The sequence below is a fragment of the Nicotiana tomentosiformis genome, chromosome 7, assembly GCF_000390325.3.
Source record: "Nicotiana tomentosiformis chromosome 7, ASM39032v3, whole genome shotgun sequence".
NCBI lineage: Eukaryota > Viridiplantae > Streptophyta > Magnoliopsida > Solanales > Solanaceae > Nicotiana > Nicotiana tomentosiformis.
Window position 1 is genome coordinate 101,674,115 of NC_090818.1, and position 22,155 is coordinate 101,696,269.

At 35.5% G+C, this 22,155-nt stretch overlaps 3 protein-coding genes across 3 annotated transcripts; 2 read left to right on the forward strand and 1 right to left on the reverse strand.

Moving 5' to 3' along the window:
- Positions 1-415: 415 nt before the first annotated feature.
- Positions 416-1,486, reverse strand: LOC104084721 (uncharacterized). Its single transcript, XM_009588661.1, has one exon. It carries the CDS (start codon positions 1,484-1,486, stop codon positions 416-418), a length of 1,071 nt encoding a protein of 356 aa, XP_009586956.1.
- Positions 1,487-2,969: 1,483 nt separating this feature from the next.
- LOC104084698 (probable envelope ADP,ATP carrier protein, chloroplastic) lies at positions 2,970-11,048 on the forward strand. Its single transcript, XM_009588623.4, has 10 exons — positions 2,970-3,435; positions 5,848-5,904; positions 7,131-7,193; positions 7,325-7,381; positions 7,465-7,548; positions 7,758-7,826; positions 7,905-8,017; positions 8,117-8,286; positions 9,549-9,627; positions 10,625-11,048. The coding sequence occupies exons 1-10, from the start codon at positions 3,124-3,126 to the stop codon at positions 10,731-10,733; spliced, it is 1,113 nt and encodes a 370-aa protein (XP_009586918.1). The 5' UTR covers positions 2,970-3,123; the 3' UTR covers positions 10,734-11,048.
- Positions 11,049-15,770: 4,722 nt separating this feature from the next.
- On the forward strand, positions 15,771-16,406 carry LOC104084730 (uncharacterized). Its single transcript, XM_009588674.1, has one exon. The coding sequence runs from the start codon at positions 15,771-15,773 to the stop codon at positions 16,404-16,406; it is 636 nt and encodes a 211-aa protein (XP_009586969.1).
- The last annotated feature ends 5,749 nt before the right edge of the window (positions 16,407-22,155 follow it).

The following is a 22,155-nucleotide window of genomic DNA, read 5'->3' on the forward strand; positions in this document are numbered from 1 at the left end:
TCTCCCATAAGTAACCAAGGATCACTCATTGTTTGAGTTATACAATTCAACTCTTCCCATAATACTTTCATATCTTGAATGGTGTGCAATCCATACACATCAGTGAAATAGAACTCCATTTGCAAGGAATACACCTTCACGAGCCCATGCATAAATTGTTCGTGAGTTCTTAATATAGTAAAATCAAAATAAGTTGGATTCCATAATACCCAAATCCTTCCTTTTCCTGTATGTTGATAGTTAAAACTCCAGTTCCATTCGACAGCCACCTTATTAACAAACTTAACAGCTACTTGATGCTTAACTCTGTGTTCAACAATAGCCACTATGCCTACCTTATTTTCGTTTAGGAACTTATTTAACTCTTTTTGCTTATAGATCTTGTTGAGCCCTCTTATGTTCCAAGTTACTAGCTTCATCTTGATAAAATTTTAAGTTGAGAATTCCTAGTTCCTCCTCTACTACTTTGTGCTATATCTATAGCCCCAATAGAATTATGCATTTCCTTATTAGCTTCTCCCATCAAAGGACTAAAAATATTTGTCACCCCAACAACATCCATCTTGCAAGGTATTGAAGTCCTTGCTATTGCATTCCCTCTCACCTTCTGCCAATCATCCTCTTTACCTATCTTCTCTATATTATTATTAGTATTAGTGATGGCTGCAGTGGAATCAACAACAACACTTTGTTTCCCATCCTTTTTCTTCACCTTCTCCTTGGGTTGAATTTGTTCCATTGACACACTATCCTGCTTTTGAGTTTTCTGCCAGATTGCTTTAATCATTTTCGGCTTAGTTTGCTTCCCTTTGTTACCATTAGTCTTGTGTTTTGCCTCAGGCCCAATCCGACATGTATGTCCTATCTGTAAACACTCTGGACAATATATTGGTTTCCAATCATATTCCACTGCTTGTTCAAAGAACTTTCCCTCTAGGTCCTGTACTTTTATGCTAACTGGAAGTTCGCGAGTGACATCCATTTCCACCAATATCCTGGCATATGATATTTTGTCGATACCAGAAGTACACTCGCCTGCATAGATAGGGCATCCTAACACGCTTCCTATACGACTCAATGTAACAGTATCCCAATAATTCAAAGGTAAATTTGGCAATCTAATCCAAAGAGAAATAGTCCTTAACACTTCTTCACTGAAGTTAAACTCTGGACTCCAGGCTCGTACGATGATAGGTCTGTTATTTATGGTATATGTGCCAGAAAATATAATAGCATCACGATCCTCTAAACTATTAAATAGCACCACAAAATAGCCTTCATTATGATAGTACATTTTTGGCTTAGAAGTGAAATTCCAAGTTGCAGCAATAAACCTCTCCAAAACACATATAGTTGGAGAATCACCTACCACGTAGAGAATGGCTGCCTTCTCCCACTTCAGAGTCTCTTGTTCGATTTTCTTTTTTTGTAATTGTGCGACACGCTCCCCATCAATGATCACCGGTTCCACATAGCTAAGATTCATTCCCCTAGCTACAAGTTTACTTCCAGCAAATAGCCCAGCCCATGATTTACCCGCCCCTCTACATGGATTGCTTCTTCTTTACTTTGAGCTTCATTCTCAGTACTTTTGTTCAATTGATCCTTATTGGTATCAGCCGTAAAGTTAAGCTCCTTTACTCCAGCAGGCATGGCCACTTCCCCACTACCACTAGCTGTATTAGTTGAATTAAAACATGGATGGTGAACTATCGCTTGACTTCCCCCGCTAATCTCCGTCGGATTGGCTGTACTTGAACCATGCTTCTGTTTTTGAATTGAGTTTCCTTCGATTAATTGCGGAGGTGTGGTTGCCTGTTTGAACCCAAACTTAGCCTTGTTCCACCACTATAGCCTTGTTCGCAACCTTAGCAGGTCTTCCTCCAGGCATTTCTGGCGACTGCGCAAGATAGTAATGTCACCTTATCGTGCGCTGAGAGAAGCCAAAGAGAAGCTCTTTTTTACTCACAAATACTTTTTCCCCTGCTAAAAATTTCGCAAAATATCTTAACTTTGAAAAAAAGTAATTTTGAAAAAAAAAATATTTTTGGGCAAAAAAAGCTTGGATAAACAGGTTACCGGTATAACAGTTGACCCCAACAAGTAGGAATATAAAATAAAGAAGAGATACACGTTTTAAAATGATTGATTCTAAAGATGAGCTTTGAAAAATTAGATCGAAGACTATTGGATTAGGATTTGTTTTTTTTTTTTTTTTTTTTGGGGGGAGTGGGGGTGGTTATTTTGTCACTTTTCTTCTCAAGGGACGGGAATCATCAATAAAAGATAAGAGAGGATACTACTTAATTTCACATTTGCATCATCTTTCTTCTTTCTATAATAAAAAACATGTATGTTATGTTGTGAATAACAATAAGCGGTATCAGTCTTTAAATTTTAAGTGGAAAAATGAATTGATACCTAGATTTATTTTGTTTAATTTTTTCTCAAATAAATAAGGGGTATTAGTAATGCAAAATTAGTTATGCATAAATCATAATACATGGATTATTTCTTGTTATATATTTAGTTCGATATATTATAAAGTAACACATATATTGCATAATGGAATATGTTTATTTTATTTTTAGCAAAATAAAAGTTACATTTCACATTGTAAAGGTTATTTTATCATTTTAATACTCTAATCAAGGTAGTATAATTTAATATATGTATTCTTATTCTATGTTAAAATAATATATTAATTTCCTCATTAACTTGTGTGAGTATTACGTATGAAGAAAAAGAAAAAGCTAAATAATCATCAGTGAGAGTATATTTTTAGTCAAAATTGAACCCCCTCTCACTTCTGCTTCCGCCTCCATATGTTTAGCGGAATTTTATACCGAGATTAACTCTTCTAAAAATATACCAACCAAAAGATTAACTCGATGGGAAGATAAAATAAAAAAAAGAGAAAAACCCATTGGATCTGGAGTATAGAATATGTCCTCTTTAAAAAAAGAAATGAAATATAGAAACAGAATAAACCCCCAAGTCTGGTTTCGTTTTACATAGAGTATAAGCTGCAAAGTGCCAAAGTCTCCCTCTAAAACCCCTCTCTTATCTTCTTCTCCACAGCAGAGGAAAAAAAACTTCATTCCTCTGTACCCAGTATCCACCATGAGAAAGAACCGACCCGTTTTAGTGTCCATGAACGTTCCCGGTCTCGAATTATCCAACACTCACCCACCACAACAATGGCAGAACAAATGGGTCGGTTCAATTGGGTCCAATTTTGGATGCATCTCGCTATCTGAGAATCTTGACAATAAAGGGTTCAATAATCCTACAACAGCTCAGCTTATAAAGCACCCTTTAGCTATGGTAGCTTTGGTTCCAAGAGATGCTGCTTTATTTGCTGCTGGTGCTATTGCTGGTGCTGCTGCTAAGACTGTTACTGCTCCCCTTGACCGTATCAAGCTCCTCATGCAGGTCTCTCTCTTTTTTAATTTTTCGTTTTCGGGTTTTTTTTACTACCATATTGCTGCTGTTTTCTTGGATAATTGAATTTTTTGTTGAACTTTAGCCTTAATTTCTTGACAAAATTGTTTGTTTCATTTCCTACACTTTGAACAAATAAAATAATGTGGGTCCCAATAAAGTGGAGTGAATATGCCCCTCAGGGCGTTGACTCAAAAATAAAGATAGTAACCAAGTCTAGTTAGAGGCGGATCCAGTATTCGAAGTTTGCGAGTGCCATCATATTATGCATACAGTATACATGTCAGTAGCTACAAAGACAGATTAGTAATAATGGATCGGTTCGGTTAGTTTTTGGTTAATTTGAATAGGCCTTTCATTCACAAAGCAAATAAATTCGATTTTAGTTCAAATTTTTAACGCTTAATTTAAACACATTCTAAATAAAAATACAAAAGAAAAATAACATTTCATGAAAGAGCGCCTCCAATATAAATATTTGCTTAAAGGGTACCTTAACTACACTATATTCTTTGTTTGACTAGATTAATTTACTTGTATTGGTTTTTGTTTATTTTTCCATCTTAATTGTTGAGTTATATGACAATTATTTTCAAAGAAAAACCTTCAACATTCAACATTCAACCTATGATATTCAACTCAAAACGACTATCAATCAAGCCATTTAATTTTTTTCAAAACCCAATAGAAGATATTGCTCAAATTATATTCTAATATATAAATTAATATCGTTTCATTAAAAATAAAGAAATTATATTCTAATTAAAATCAATTAAAATTACTATAGAAAATAATTGTTTATAAAGTAAGGTATAATGATAGAAACAAAATGAGGACTGAAAGTTAAAAAAATGAAGAAGAGAGACTTAACAAGTAATAAAAGGAGGGAAAGAACCGAAAAAGAAGGAAAAGATATGAGGCTCTAGGGTTCAACTAAAAATAAAAGAAATCTTAATAAGTATAAAAAAGGAAAAATCAAAAGAGCTGCTCCAACAAGGAATCGAACTTGCATTCTTGAGGCCAAGAAAAGCCTTCAAAGGGAAGGCTAAACCAATGGCACCCACTTCCACTTTGTGACTTTTGGGTGCCATTCTATCCATTTATACGTTTTTTCACAGAAATATTATGTACACGATAGAAATTTTAGCGAAGCGAGCGGGTGCCGTGGTACCCCTAACTTACAACGTAGATCCGCCCCTGAGTCTAGTTGTAATATTTAAATGGAGAAGGATAGGGAGGCGGGTCCGCTTTTCACAAAGTTTGAAGTTGGATACAACAAATTTCTCAGTTATCTAGAAAAAAGGAAAAAGAAAAAAGAAAAGAAAAGAGTGGAGTGAATATAGAGGATTCATGTAGCAGACCACGACTAGTTTAGGATTGAGGTATAGTTGATTACTTGATTGATTGATTTTTGGTTGAATTGAAATGTGATAGTGGGAGATAGAGAGAATGGGGCAGGAGGTCAAGATTTGCTGATACTTATAGTAGTAGACGGTAACTAAATGTTTAAAGCAAATGACAGTAACTAAGAGTAGAGTGAAAAATGACTTTACAGCATATTTGGTTAGTGGGCTGGACAAAAATAACATGAGATATAGCCAGATAAGTCATCCTCCGATCAGGATGGTGATTTAGTTTTGGCTAAGTAGGCTGGTACGTCAATTCGCATGAATTCTGTTTGGTATTACTGACTTCTTCAAGTATTTGTATATCTTTTTCATAGTTTTGAAGGATTGTTAGTCTGCTAATATATTCTTTTGAAAGGTTTATAACCTTTAAACTTATATGATTTCTTAAATGGTAGCCAGAAAATGCCACATCCTTTGTAGGAGTACTTGTTATCAGCTTCTACTCTAGCCATCTTATGCTATATTCCTGAATGTGAATCTTAAAAGCCCAAATTGGCTTTATTGCCCAGTCTTTAATGTCGGTGGCAGAGAAGTAGACAAAGAGTGTAGGTGCAACTGCAATGTGTTTATGCTATTGACCTGTTAACAAGTTAAAGGAACTATGAACGTTACTGCTATTTTGTTATTCTATGAGAAGAAAGAGGAAAGAATGACTTGCCTGATATATATCGGTGCAAGAATGACTTTTGGGGGTTATTCTCCTTGCCTCACCACTCTTCTGGTCTTGTGAAACTCCATTTGCGAAAATAAAAAAATTCTGTGTTGTACCTTGACATCGCGAGCATCCTTTCTCACTATGTATTTGTATAGCTGACAGTGAAATCCCCAGCTCATACTTGTATCCATCTACATATTGCCCCAATCCTTCATATTGTTACTGGTAAGGTGACTCCCTGCTATTATGAGTTTGATATGCATATTGTAGTTAACAGCGACCACTTTTACGTTTTCTTCCTTGCACTTATATCTTCCTGTTATTTGCGTTGGTTGCTAGACACATGGACTAAGAGCTGGACAAGAAGCTGCAAAGAAGGGAATTGGATTCATTGAGGTATTGTATTGTTTTCTTGTCTGTTGTTGCTTTTTGAGATATGCGACAAAGACAAGCTATGTCCTAGTTAATAATTCAGAATTACCCACATCTCGGCATCTACTTCTTAATTTATTGAGTTTCCTGTAGTCTGGTGTTTCCTGTTTGCTGTTCTTTTATATTGTGCGGAGTTTTAGTGTTGTGATGATTGATCCAAACAAGTAAGCGAGTAATTTGCAGTATCATAGTTAAAACCCATTTACTACAAAAGACGAAGGCTGTCCCTTTCACTCTAGATTTGAGGGTGGAAAAATAGTCAACTTGTTACTTGTCAGCCAGCGTTGGTGACCGATTCTACCGCCTAGTAAAATTTGTAGAATCTGGTGCGGGTCTCAGTTTGGGAAGTTCTGTCTTTAGAAATAATTTTTTTATAGCTATTATGATGAATAGATAAATTTTCCTCGTACGCGTACAATTTTCTGCCATTTGGTTGATTACTTCTCTTTAATTAGTTATAAACAACTGATGCTCTCTATAATACTTTGTGAACCAATTGAGTCCATCATTGATTAAAAAGAGTACTAATAATGGGTTTATAGGCTAAATGGGCTCTCTCACCTAATAGACTAGTCTTTTGGGTTGGACTCTTATGTTAGTCTATAACAATTGGTATCAGGGTAGTTCATCATTGATGAACGCTTAAGACCGCAACTTGGAGTGGTGGCCTGGACTCGTGGTGTGTGGGGGTTGCCAGCTATGAGCAACTGGTAGGGCACCAAGAGTGGTGACTTGGACACCCCCCCACCACCACCCCCAAAAAAAAAGAAAAAAAAAAGAGAGATGCCAGCCATGACCACCTGGGCTAGAGGGGTGCCACAAGTGGTGGTCTGGATCTAAAAAAGTGGTGCCAGCCGCGATCAACAAGGTCGTTGGTCGTCAAGCAGGGGCAATTGTTGTGGACCAATTGACTCCTTCATTGAGTAAAAAGAGTACCAGTATTTCATAGGGTAAATGGGTTCTCCCACCTAATAGGCTAGTCTTTTGGGTTGGGCTCTCCTGTTTAGTCTATAACAGTATAATGGTTATTTTCCTTTTTTCTATTTTGATCGGTACATTGCAGAAGTAAATTCTTCTTATGCTTCTCTTTTCTGCAAACCTCCCATAGGGCAATAATTACCACTCATAGGCGCCATCATTGAGTCTTATGATTCTCAAATTTTTGATATATGCGTAAAATTCGATTGCAGGCATTTGCATTGATTGGGAAGGAGGAAGGGATCAAAGGATACTGGAAAGGCAACCTTCCACAGGTTTTTGCTCCATTTGCCTGTTGAGCTACCATTTATAGTCAATCATAGATTCTTGGTGATTGCTCTATTAGGGCTCTGATTTTTTATTTATTTATAAAACTTCAAGTTGATATTTTCTGTTTATGTTTTAGGTGATACGGATCATACCTTATAGTGCAGTGCAGTTGTTTGCTTATGAAAATTACAAGGTATTGAATCATCTTTAGAGAAGACATAAGACTAGTTTGTTGTATCACCGCAATTAAGGTTATTTCGCACTTTCTATTTCCAGAAACTATTTCAAGGAAAGGATGGGGAGCTTTCTGTCATTGGAAGACTAGCAGCAGGTGCTTGTGCTGGCATGACTTCGACTTTTGTAAGTTTACATTTTGTGAACGCCAAATAGCTATTTCACTACCAGTTGATCTCTCTATCTCTCCCCCCCCCCCCCCCTCCCCGCCCTCATTTGCAGGGGTGGGGTCATGGGAGTTTGCAGAAGCTCAATTATTCATATTCCTGTTCTTGGTATTTTGGTTATATTTTTTATCTGTCTCCAAGACCTTTAACTTGTTGTTATGCTGTCAGGTAACCTACCCATTAGATGTTCTCAGATTGAGATTAGCCGTAGACCCTGGGTATAAGACGATGAGTGAGGTAAAAGTTGGATAACTCCAAATTTATTTATACCAGGACATATCTGGATCATAATTTTAATTAGTTCAATGATTTCAGGTTGCTTTAAAAATGCTGAAAGAGGAAGGCGTCGCATCCTTTTATAATGGTCTTGGGCCCTCTCTTATTGGAATAGCTCCATATATCGCTGTGAACTTTTGTGTTTTTGACTTGTGAGCCTATGTTCTTTGGAAGATCTTAATCCTATATATCATATGAAACAGGGTCCTGGTGTTAGTACTCTAACCTAATGACACTTTTGTGAATGTCAGGGTGAAGAAAGCTTTGCCAGAGAAATATCAGAAACGAACTGAAGCATCTCTGGTTACAGGTTTGATTTCAGCAACTATTGCCACTCTAATGTGCTATCCATTGGACACAGTGAGAAGGCAAATGCAAATGAGAGGTACACCTTATGTGACCATTTTGGATGCCTTCCCAGGTAACTAATAATAAATGATTGTCATTTTCTGTATCTCTTGTTGTTTTCTTCTCCTTTCTTTTTTATGCGGAGATGGGAGGAGGGGGTGGAAGTTGGTTGGTATGTACTGTATACTGATCCTGGCTGTGAACAGATAATCTGAAAGGTTCAGGTTTTCGTTCCATCTTTCAACACTTTGTTCTTTTAATCTAAACCATATTTTTGTCTTGCCTGTTCTTGATTTACATGTGCTGCGGTCAAAGTTTTGCTTAGTTTACTTGAAGGATCTGAGGCTTGCTGGCTAAAGTGTAGCCTACTTTTGGTGCTAGTACAACATTAACTTTTCAGGCTTTGTGCATAGTAGTAGTCATTGGCACAGGCTTTGCTATGCCCATACCCAAGCCTTGCTTTATAGGGAATGCTCCTTACCCCTATTTGTTTGACTTGCTTTCTAATAGTTCGGGTCGAGAAATGAATTGTTCCTTAAATGGGAACGTCCACTAAGCACGCAAGGGTGTGGCCTAATGGTCAATGAAGTAGGTAAAAACCTTGGAGACTAAGGTTCAAATTCCACTATAGACAAAAAACTCTGGGTGATTTCTTACGGTTTTTCTGAGCCTTAATGGCAGACATAGTTACGTGGAACCTGTACTGATGGGAGATAGCAAGTACCGATGAAATAGTCGAGGTGTGCGCAAGCTAGCCTGGACTCCATCATTATAAAAAATAATATAACTTGCTTTTGTTTTATATAACTTTGGTTTTAGTTAACATCTTCACGCCTTCACATTTTCCAACAATTATTATAATTTTTTACATTGATACATCTTCCAACAATTATGTTGACAAATATCTACCGAAACCAGATAATAATAAATCCGTTTTCTCTTTTAACTCCGTATTAGTCAACATAGGTCATAAAAAATGGGACGAGGGAGTAAAAGAAAACAGCTGTACATACTGTTGCCCAGCTGCTTTAATAAAACTGTTTTCCACTTTATGAGGTTTTTTGTGCTTCAAATCCTTTAAGCTTAAAGTATCAAGAAGTATGAAATGTCAAAATTAGATAACATTTTGATTTCAATTCCTCGAACTTGTTGACTCTATAGTTCACTTCATTTGAAAAGAAAAGAAGCCTTTAAAATTCAGTGACTGTCTGATTGTATCTTAGTTTTTGAAATCCATGATCATGCTCGAGAGGGGATTTAAGTTATTCTAAACTGAGAATGTTAATCAACCTAACACTCTTTCTGATTGTTTAAATGAACCCTTTCTTTTTTCAGGTATAGTGGCACGTGATGGTTTAGTTGGATTATACAGGGGTTTTGTTCCCAATGCGCTGAAAACTCTCCCTAATAGCAGGTGCATTTTCTCATTCCTGTGACTTCTTCTGTTCTCTTTTCACTTATTTTTATTTTTTTTATCTTCTCTGGTCTCTGTTTCTGCACACATTTTTCCATTTTTTGGGCATTAATCAGGCTCGATAGTTTCTATTTGAGATTGTAGCATCATTGATTGGTTGATAAATATAATTAGGCTTGCCGGTTTTTAAATCTCATGCTTGACCAAGTTCTATGCTGTGTTTGTTTAACAAACTGCTTGAAATATACTAAGCAAAACGGTTATAATTGCCATCCGCAAAAGACTTGAGTTTAGATAAGCATGTTTTTTTTTTTTGGTAATTAAAACAATTTTATTACCAGTAAAGAATATGTACAGCTATAAGACAAAAGAAAACATCTCTAAAACTGGCAACACCCAGTAATTAGAGTTAAAACTAGATCATCTCCACTATATCTCCTTACACAGCTAACTCCTCAACCTCTACCAATTACCTAGGATAAAAATTGAGTTTGTAAATCTTCCTAGCTAATTTTGGCCGCATGCTACCTCTGAATATAACCTCCTGTATAATCAGTTTCACCAGTATATCAGAATATCTCTGCTTGCGTTGAAAGACACTATTGTTCCTCTCTTACCATAAATAGTACACAGCTCCAGCTAGTGTCATTCTGTAGATGTTTGCAGTAGCTGTCTTCCCGTTGCAGTATTTCCCAGCCCATTGAATCTCTGTTTGCCATTAAAAAAAACATATTTACGTTGTTGATTCATTCATAAAGTGTCATGTTTGTTCCATGAGATGATTACACTAAGGATTCATCATAAATTGACTAGTTTTATGCTGGCTTGAACCGGTAATGTAAGTAAGCTCATGCCCGATGGAACAAACAATTCTCCAAGGGGACCGATAAGAAGAAATTTTGTTACTACTAGTATTACCAGGCAATGATCATTGACGATGATATTAACATCCTAACCTAACATATCATTGTTTTTGTCTCTTCATTTTCTCCTGCAGCATTAGGCTTACCACTTTTGACACTGTTAAGCGTTTGATAGCGAGAAGTGAGAAAGAGCTCCAAAGAGTTATGGAGGAAAACCGCGAGAGACAAAAGACAGAATCCTAGATATGTACTGCACCATATTGTAGATGTTCTGATTCTTTGAAGGTAATTGATCTCTTAATTAATATTCATGTCATTTTGAAGCACTAGTTCGACGAGCAAGAGAATTAATAATCTTGCTTATTGCCTGGAGCTCCAATTTTGTAAAACCAGGTTTAGTTGCCAGAGTAGTTAGGTTGGCTTTGTTATGGCTTGATTAGCTCAGTTTAACATTTGTGTAATGGCAAAGAACTATCAGCTGCCTATAAGGAGCTGATCACTGATCTATCAACATTAGACACACTTCATTTTTATCAGTACTTTGCACTCTTTTGTGGATTATTGTGTTATAATGCCAATTTCTGTTCCTTATTTTACAGATTAAATTAATTAAAGGATGCTAAAATTTGAATAAAGACCGCAGAAGAAAGTTGTTGAAGAGAATATTAAAATTATGTCATACATTTAAAATTACAAATATGTGATCTCAAACATTGGATTAAAAAGTAGATAAGAACTGGAACATAACGAATTGTCATAATTTTCACTACAAATATAGAAAAATATTACTCCACTCTATTAAAGTAAACAAAAACTATGTTTTCATATAGCCCGAACACCTTCAATCAACAACTTGATTTCTGCAAATGTACCGTACAAGCATCTGAAGTAGCCGTCAACATTCCAATGCTGGAACCTTGCGAGAAATTAATTTCCAAATCCTCACAATATACTTGTAATTTTCCACAATTACGTTGTGCCTCATAGTGGCTTATTTGAACTTTTCCATTTAAATTTACTGAAAATTTTGTGGAAAGACCAGAAGCAAGATCATTCATAACAGTGTTAGTCATCCATTCATTATAACTCTCCGGTTTTCGTCTTGATAAAATTTAGCAGAATTATTAGCTTGCCAAAGAACTATATTCTTGTAGGTAATCTTGGCATCAAAGTCATCATAGAAGAAATTATAATTATTGGTTGGGTTCTCAACTAAGAAAGTGAGTTTCCAACTGTCAGAATTGTCGAAGACTGAAGGTGGCGCATTGCATATCACGGTAAGGAGTGAAGAGGAGGCATATATAAGACGAAACTTAGGGTATTGGATTTTTTTAGTAACCTTTGGTGGGAAGAACAAATAAAAAGAAAGGACAACACCCAATGCCATAGCCAGTACAATTAATAGTATCCCCAAGGCCAAATTGTAGTGATTAGGGTCGTCATTGGTTTGGTCATCAATTTTAGTGTTTGTGGCTGATTTCTCCATTGATACTTAGTTAAGAAAGCTTTGGAAAGGAAGATAGAACACTATAATTGGAAGAAGATGGATTTTGAAATGAGAAGAATGGAAAAGATGTTTAGAGATTATACGTACTTGATATGAATTACATCAGTTTATATAAATAATTATGACATAACCAATTCCAACTAAAGAAGGGATTAGTATATTAAAAACCTACTTGTAGTGGGAAAACTTTACGGCTTGTAAGAAAGATTTAACATAAAACTTAATCCACATTGAGATGGGAAAAGAAACTAAACTTGCTCGTAAAGTCTAGCAAGTTTTTACTTTAAATTTTATAACCTAAAACTTACGGGTAAATTACTTGTTCCCTATGTAATAATAATAATAATAATAATAATAATAATAATAATAATAACACGGTTCCGTTATTAGCCCATGCCCGCTCGTTACATTTCAGTGACAACTGTAATCTTTGGTACTCTCAACATTCTTTGCCATTTTTCTTTAAAACTCAAAAGATGCCTTCTTCAGCTTTTGCATGTTCCCAGCAGTTGACACTTTATAATAATGGGATTGGAACTCTACCCTTTAAATTCTTGTGCACTCCACCACAACATGTAAAATATATATTTTTCGAAAAATATTCAAATATGTCCCTGAACTATTGAAAATAGAATAATTATGTTCTTTGTTTGTATTTGGACACAAAATTGCCCTTGCTGTTAATAAAGTGGTTCACTTTTGCCCCTCCCCACTAACAGACTCCACGTAAAGGACAATTTTATACCCAAATACAAACGGAGGGCATAATTGTTTTATTTTCAATAGTTCAAGGGCATATTTGACCATTTTCAGTATAAAATAATATTTTTTTGCTGAGTTAAAAATTCATGTCGGAGAAAAAGTCTTCTCTGTAAAAAAAAAAAAAAGAAGAAGAAGAAGAGGGAAATGAATGGCTTGCCATAAGTTTTACGTAGTAATTATTACAATGACAAGAAATCTGACCGGAAAATCCCTCCGGCCAGCTGATCACAACCTCCTGCTTCACTTTTTTTACTTATTATTTTCTTACTGGATCAAATTCGTGTGATTTGATTTTTATATTCTTTGAACTCCTAAGTCCTAACATGTAAGATAACCAAACATTACCCCATTAGAGGGACTCGAATCCGTATCTGCTCAAAGGATACAATGCCATTGTTCATCATTGATGTATCTATAATAAAATGACCTTTTACATTGTAATATCAATTCATAATGCAAAATCTTATTATTAGAGTATCAAGTAATTAATAGTGAAATTTTTTTCGTTTCATCTTCCTATTTTAATTTGCAACCGCATATCGATACATCCATAAGTTACTATCACAAATTCCACTTTTATATTTCTCTGATGTGGGTATTTGGGTACAAAATTGTGCCCTCCTTTTGTACCCAAATGCAAACTGATATCATATTTGCTCTATTTTTAATTGTTTAGGGGGCATATTTTGACCTTTTCAACTCACCAAAAAAGTATTATTTTATACGAAAAAGGTCAAATATACCCTTGAACCATTGAAAATAGAGCAATTATGCCATTCATTTGTATTTAGGTACAAAATTATCCTTGATGTGGAATCTGTTAGTGGGGAGGGGTAAAAGTGAACCACTTTATTAACGGCAAGGGCAATTTTGTACCCAAATGCAAACGGAGGGCATAATTGTTCTATTTTCAATAGTTCAAGGGCATATTTGACCCTTTTTCGTATATTTTTTATATTCTCGCATGCTATTTTAAAATATTTAGAAATAATAATTGAATTAATTCTCTAACATATAAGAGTTTGTATAAAAAAGTTTTTCCTTATTTGAATTGTATTAAAAATTATGATATTTAAAACTTTAAAATTATTTAATATTTTACTTTATATAAATTATACACCTAAATTATATATAAATGATAAAGAAAATAAATAAAGAAGAGAATAAGAACATTAAAGAAAGAAGACGTACGTTTGGCTTTGGATAATAATGGAAGTGGTAGAATTTTAAAAACTTTTATACATTCTGATTTATATGAAACTCTTCTATATTAGAATACTTAAAAAATATTAGGGGTTGGCATATTTTGGGCAAACCCGAAATCCGAATCTTTTGAATTTTTGATTTCGATTTTCGGACGACGGATTGGATTTCGGATTTAACTTTTAAAATTTTTGGATTTTGGATTGGATGTTGGATTTGGTATTTCGGATTTTTGGTTATCCGATTTTTTTTTATATTTTATATTTAGTCCATTATCCATATGTAAATATAAATATGTCCAATACCCTAACCATAAGGCATTATCTCATATATTCAATATTAATTACTAAGTTACTGTCATGGTACTTTCTATTTGGACATGATTTTACTATTGTTAATTTATATCGGCCTTATTAATGTCTCTGTTGCATTTTCTTGATGATAATTTTATTATGAATACAATATTTGGATGATTACAATGAGAATGAAGAACTTTTATAGGCAATTTAACATAAATACTTCATTTGGATATTCATTTTTGTAAGAAGAAGAAACATCTCAACATATAGGTTCAAAACCGAAAATTTAAAATATCCAAGCCGATTAATTTGAAACCGAACTTAAAAAGTCCGATCCAATTCGAGCTTATTTGGATTGAATTTGGATCGTCATTTCTTTAATCTAAAAACCGAAGTCCAAACAGAAATTCTCATATCCAATTCGAATTGCCCGAACACCCACTCCTAAAAAATATAAAGAATATTATTCCACTAATAATAGTATTCTATATTATATTTTAGTTTTCAATGCTTTTAAATTAGCAATTACAATTATTTGAAATATTGAGCAGAAATTAATAACAAATTACTCCAAAATTACCAATTATTCTAACAAGATAATTTATGAGATCTTTTAACTCTCTAAATAATATTAAATTTAGCTGAATATAAGCAAGTTTCTTAACTATACTTATGGATTCTAAAAGAACATTTCAATTGTAGACTTTATTTATGGTATAAACTGATTCTTGTTACAAGAAAAATCAAATTATGGTGGATGTCTACTCTTCCTCCACGATCTTCTCAAATGCTTAATAATATATTCAATGACATATTTCTATGCTTAATGACATATTCAATGACATATTTCTATGCTTAATGACATATTCAATGACATATGTTTCTTCACTTTTCATGCCTATATAAAGGCTTTGTAATAGATAGGAAAATTCACACAATTGAAGAAGAAATAAGAATCTCTCTTCCTCTCTTTCTCTCCATATCTTTTAGCTTGTTTTTCCTTGTTCTATATTATTACTTTGAGTAATATTTATAATACGTTATCAGCACGAATTAGCTTCTACTCAAGTCCGATCCAGCACACACTAGCTACCACCACTCTGCTTTCTGGTATATTTCTTTTAAAGTTGTCATATCATTGTTATTACGTATGGAGAATTTTCTTTTTCCCAAGGTTGATTACTAATCTGCACATATACCAGTTAATTTAGATTGTAAGATCATTATAAAATTGTTATTAAGATATTATAAGAAAATATAGAATACGTATATTAAATCATTTCATAACAAAACTTTGCCATAATTACAGTTGAGCATTTTCCTCTATTTTTTTCTTAATTCAATTAAGATTTTTTCACAAAAATTTTTGGTTAATTTTATTAATTAAAAAATTTGGTGAATTCTGTTTATATAAATATGAATACCATATTACATGACTTTTTTTTTCTTGTTTCATAATTACCCAAATTGCTTCTAATTTATCTATTTTTTTTAATGATAGTTTTCATTATGTCGAATTTACCAAAGCTTGAATTTGTCACACTTGACATCTCCGGAAAGAATTATTTATCATGGGTCCTTGATGCTGAAATTCACTTTGCTGCAAAAGCTATTAAAAATACTATTATACAAGGAAATAAAATATCAGATCAGGATAAAGCAAAGGCTATGATTTTCCTTTGTCATCATCTCGATGAAGGGTTAAAGACCGAATACTTAATCCTAAAGGATCCATTTGAATTATGGAGCAGTTTGAAGGAACGGTATGACCATCTTAAGGCAACGATATTGCCAAGAGCTCGATATGAATGGATTCACTTACGGTTACAAAATTTTAAAACTGTAAGTGAATATAATTCTGTTGTATTCATGATAACTTCCCAACTTAAATTATGTGGGGAAATTGTGAATGACGAGGATTTACTGGAAAAGACTCTTTCTACTTTTCATGCATCAAAAGTGGTATTACAGCAACAATACCGTGAAAAGGGTTTAAAGAAATATTCTGAATTAATCTCATGCCTCCTGGTGGCTGAACAACATAATACCCTTTTAATAAAAAATCATGAAGCTCGTCCCACTGGATCTGCATCATTTTTCGAAGTGAATATGGTAGCAGCTACTCAAAAGTCTGAAAGAAGATAAAATCATTATTGTGGTCGTGGTCGTGGCCATAGTCGTGGACGTAGACAAGAACATGGAAGGGGACGAAATAATTATCGTCATCATGGAGGAAATAAATAAGAGAACAATAAGGATCATCAAAATAATCCTTTGAAAGGCAAAGTTAATATTTGCCACAGGTGTGGTATGAAAGGTCATTGGACACGTGTTTGTCATACACCTGACCATTTTGTCAAACTTTATCAAGCATCCAATAAAAGAAAAGATAAAAATATGGAGGCACACTTGACTTTTCAAAATGATGATGATAAAGAAGGCCCCTCAAACAAATAAGATGATACTGATGCAAATCTTGCATATAAAGATGATGATTTTGGAGGCCTTGCAAATATTACTCATTTGGAAGCTGGAGACATCTTTGAGGATATTGACTGAGGAATTGATTATTTTACTGGGGAATAAAGCTTTAAGAAAAGTTGTTATTTTCATATTATGTCTTTATGTAGTTTGTTCTTCTTAAGTGTACTTTCCTAAAGCATCATATATGCTAGTTTCTAGATTCCTCGTGTAATTTCTAATGTTTCATTTATTTATAATCTTTCGTATTTCTTATGATGTACTTTTGTTTATTTATGAAGAATACGGAAATTCCCCGGTCTTCAGTTAGATCCAAGATCAATAAAGATGACATATGTCTTTTGGATAGTGTTACAACACATACTATTTTAAGAGATACAATGTAATGACCCAACCGGTCATTTTAACTTTTAGAATCCCGTTCCTCTAAATAAAACTCCTCGTATGTGATTTTATTAATTTATGACTTGCGGGGATGGTTGGTTCGGGATTTGAAAGTATTCGGGTTGAAATCGGAACACTTGGTTCCTTAAGTTGGCCTTAAAATGCTAAGTTTGACTTCGGTCAATATTTTGAGAAAATGACCCCGGAATAAAATTTTGATGATTCCAACAGCTCCGTATGGTGATTTTGGACTTAGGATCATGTTCGAAATTTTATTTGGAAGTCCGTAGTTAAATTAGGCTTGAAATGGCTAAAATAAAAATCTAAGCTTGAAAGTTTGACCGGGGAGTTGAATTTTTGATATCGGGGTCGGAATCCAGTTCCAAAAATTTTTATAGCTCCGTTATGTCATTTATGACTTGTGTGCAACATTTGAGGTCAATCGGACTTGATTTGATAGGTTCCGGCGTCGTTTGTAAAAATGGAAAGTTTCAAATTTATTAGGCTTGAATCTATATGTGATTCGTATTTTTAGTGTTGTTGGATGTGATTTGAGAACTCGACTAAGTTTGTATGATGTATTAGGACTTGTTGGTATATTTGGTTGAGGTCCCGAGGGGCTCGAGGTGAGTTTCAGATGCTTAAAGGATAAAAAAATAGGACTTATATAGCTACTGCAAAAGCTGTTGCAAATGCCCAGAAATCGAGGGCCATGATCGAAGGCAGGCTCGAGGGAAGGCTCGAGGGCCATGATCGAAGACATGTTCGAGGGAAGGCTCGAGGGCCATGATTGAAGGCAGGCTCGAAGGCCCAGGATCGAGGGCTATGACCAAGGCCAATGATCGAAGGCCCAAGATCGATGGCTATGACCGAGGCTGTGATGACCCAAAATATCATCTTTAAATTTAATAAGTAATTATGTATTCTAAGACCTCGAAAAGTATCATTTATCATTCCTCGACTTGCGTGCATAGTCCGTATAATTTTTCGAAAAGTTTTTATGTGAAAAATAAATTAAAATGGGAAATAGAGCTTTAAAACTCAACTGAGTTGACTTTGGTTAATATTTTTAGCAAACGAATCCGGGTCAGTATTTTGACAGTTCCTGTAGCTCCATATCGTGATTTGGGACTTGGGCGTATGCCCGGAATTTAATTTGGAGGTCTCTAGCTCAAGTTATGACCATTTAACGGGACTAGCAATTTAAAGGCTAAATATTCCAAGTTTGACCGCGGGGTTGACTTTTTGATATCGGAGCCGGAATCCGATTCTGGAAATTTGAACAGCTCTGTTATGTCATTTATGACTTGTGTGCTAAATTTAAAGTTATTCCGGATTTATTTAATATGTTTTGGCACGAGATTTGCAAATTTAAAGGTTTAAAACTCAAAATTTGAATCGGGGTGTGAATTATAATTTCAGTGTTGTTTGACGTGATACGAGACCCCGAGTAAGTCCGTATTATATTATTAGACTTGTTGGTATATTCGTACGGGGTTCCGAGTACCCCGAGAGTAAAACGGATTGAAATTGGATCAAGAATTGGACTTAAGCAAAATCTATATTTTTGCCTTCTCTGATAATCGCACATGCGGATTTTTGACTGCAGGTGCGAGCTCGCAGAAGTGAGACTTCCATCGCAGATGCGGTCTTCGCAGGTGCGGCCCTTTTGTGCAGAAGCGGACGTCGCAGGTGCGATATTTTTGTCCGCACATGCGGAACCCCGCCTGGCAGCAAATGCGAAAATGCTAGGCAGAATACATAAAATCGTGTCTTAGCCATTTTTACTCATTTTTTAATTTTAAGTCTCGGATTTGGGCGATTTCAAGAAGGATTTTTACGAATTTGAATTGGGTAAGTGTTCTTTAACCAAAGGTGATTATATTTCATAAATCCATATCTATATTCATCATTTATCTCGGATTTAGATGGAAGAAATTGGAATTTTTGTAAAACTTTCCAAAAACGAAAAATTAAGATTTGAAGGTCCATTTGATATCGGAATTGGACAAATTTTGTATGGTGTAACTCGTATGGGAACGGGTGTTCGAATTTCACGAGTTTTTCAGGAATTTGAGACGTGGGTCCCACTGCCGAATATTTTAATAAATTTTAGATTTTTATCCGAAAAATTTATAAATTCATATGGAATTAATTCCTATGATTAGTATTGAATATATTGAATTGTTTGTGAATAGATTTGAAGCTTTCGGAGGAAAATTGAAAAGAAAAAGCTGTGGTTGAATAATTGATTGAAATTTGCAAAGCGAGGTAAGTGTCGGGGTTAACTTTGACTTGAGGGAATAGAACCCTTAAATTATTTGTTATGTGAATTGCATGTAAACGACGTATAGGCAAAGTGACGAGTGTCTATACGTCGTCAAATTAATTATTTGCTTGCTTACTTGAAAAATCATAAATTATTTTTAATCATAAATTAGTTATGATAATAATTGTTTCTCTCTTATTCTTTGCAAATATAAATTCTTGAATTCCTGCATTAATTGTTACATAATTTTTGAATTATGTGCATTAATTGTTATTTGACATTTAGTATAATAAATATTAAACTGCCTATTTGCTCCCTGATTTCCATAATAATTTACTATTTGTCATTGTTTGCTTCATAATTAAACAATAATTATTGTATGCTAGTTGTCTCGTAATATTATATTAATTGTTACATTTATTGGGAGAATTTCTACTATAAGAATTGGTAAATGAAAATATTGGAGGATCGGGTTGCACGCCACAACAGACTTATTAAAAGTCAATATTGGAGGATCGGGTTGCACGCCGCAACAGACTTATTAAAAGTCAATATTGGAGGATCGGGTTGCACGCTGCAACAGACTTATTAAAAGTCAATATTGGAGGATCGGGTTGCATGCCGCAACAAACTTGATTAAAATGAATATGTTGGAGGAGCGGGTTGCACGCCACAACAAAACTGAATGTGGATATAGTGTGAGAGCGGGTTGCACGCTGCAACAGAAATAATGAAAATGATAATTGGTTATGACTGCTGAGTTGCCTTCAATTATTATAAATGAATTACCTGATTTATTCCTATTATTGTTGTTGTTACTAATATTGCGTACATGTTAATGTAAGTGAACCGCCTTAGCCTCGTCACTACTTCGTCGAGGTTAGGCTCAATACTTACCAGTACATGGGGTCGGTTGTACTGATACTACACTCTGCACTTCTTGTGCAGATTTTAGAATTGGTCCCAGCGGCGTACCATAGACTTGCTCGGATTTCAGCTATGAGGGACTTGAGGTATAACTGCATGGCATTCGTAGTTCTGAAGTCCCCGTCTATTGTACTTTAGTTGTGTGTTTATTTCCAGACAGTTTTATTTTATTCAGACCTTTATTTATATTTATTCTAGAAGCTCGTGCGCTTGTGACACCAATTCTGGGATGGTATTTAGACACCGTTATTATTGTGGATTATTTCAAAATTGCTTCCGCATTTGCTTTCTTGTTATTAATAAATTTAAAAATTGTTTTAAAAATGGATAATGTTATTCTAATGTTGGCTTGCCTAGCAAGTGAAATGTTAGGCGCTATCATGGTCCGGAGGTGGGAATTTCGAGTCGTGACAGTTGGTATCAGAGAACTAGGTTACATAGGTCTCACGAGTCACGAGCAAGCTTAGTAGAGTCTGAAGGATCGATACAGAGACGTCTGTACTTATCTCTCAGAGGCTATAAAGTTTAGGAACAATGTTACTTCTTTCTTATTCTGTCGTGCGATTTTATTCTATCATCGATGATTGAACCATTCTACTCTTATTCTCTCGCAGATGGTGAGAACACGTAATACCTCTACCGATGGACAGGACCAGAACCCCCGGTGGCAACTATGGCCAGGGGTAGAGGTCGAGGTCGTGCTAGAGGCTGAGGCAGAGGCCGAGGTAGAGCTCAGTCCAGAGCTCGAGCAGCTGCACCTGTTGAAGAACCTCAAATAGACCTTCAGGAGGAGGTCCTAGTTCAGAATGTACCAGTTGGACCAGTTCAGGTCCCGAAAGGATTCATAGCCACTCTAGTGCTTCAGGACGGTCTAGTCCGATTGGTGAGTATTATGGAGGGTGTGGCCTAGAATGGTACATTTCTAGTGGCACCAACAGTCTCACAAGCTGGGGGAGGAGCACAAACTCCCACTACTCCTGCTCCGGAGCAGATGGCTCCCTAGAATCAGGCTCCAGCAGCCCCGCCAGTTGGGGTAGTTCAGCCAGTTATTGCGGCACAGACCGGTGATAGGCCCGCTATGTCTTTTGAGGCCTTATTGAGACTGGATAGGTTCACTAAGCTTTTTCCAGTTCACTTTAGTGGTACACCTTCTGAGGACCCACAAGATTATCTTGAACGCTGCCATTAGGTGCTGCAGAACATGAGTATAGTTGAGACCAATGGTGTTGATTTTGCTGTATTCCAGATGACGGGTTCCACCAAGAGGTGGTGGAGAGATTATAGATTGACCCGACCAGTCAGATCACCTACACTTACTTGGGAACAGTTCTCTCAACTATTTCTGGAGAAGTTCCTCCCTATCACACTGAGAGAGGAATTCCGCAAGCAATTTGAGCATCTGCAATAGGGCAGTATGACTGTTACTCAGTATGAGTCCAGTTTTGTGTATTTGGCTCGTCATGCTCTCCTTTTACTACCTATGGAGGGAGAGAGAGTGAGAAGGTTCATTGAGGGACTCACTCACCCTATCAGACTTTAGATGGCCAAGGAGACCGGAGGTGAGATTTCTTTTCAGGCGGCTACTAATGTCGCAAGGAGGATAGAGATGGTTCTTACACATGAAAGAGGCAAGAGGTCCGATAAGAGGCCTCGTCAATTCGGTGGTTACAGTGGTGCCTCGTCTGGAGGCAGGGGTAATTTTGGTAGGGGTCATCCTCCTAGACCGTTTCATTTCAATAATTCATGTATCTCCCGGTGTTTCAGGGAGTCACGGTCCTATTATGCCTTACTCTGGGCAGCCAGTATTCAGTGCACATTCAGCTCCTATCAGTG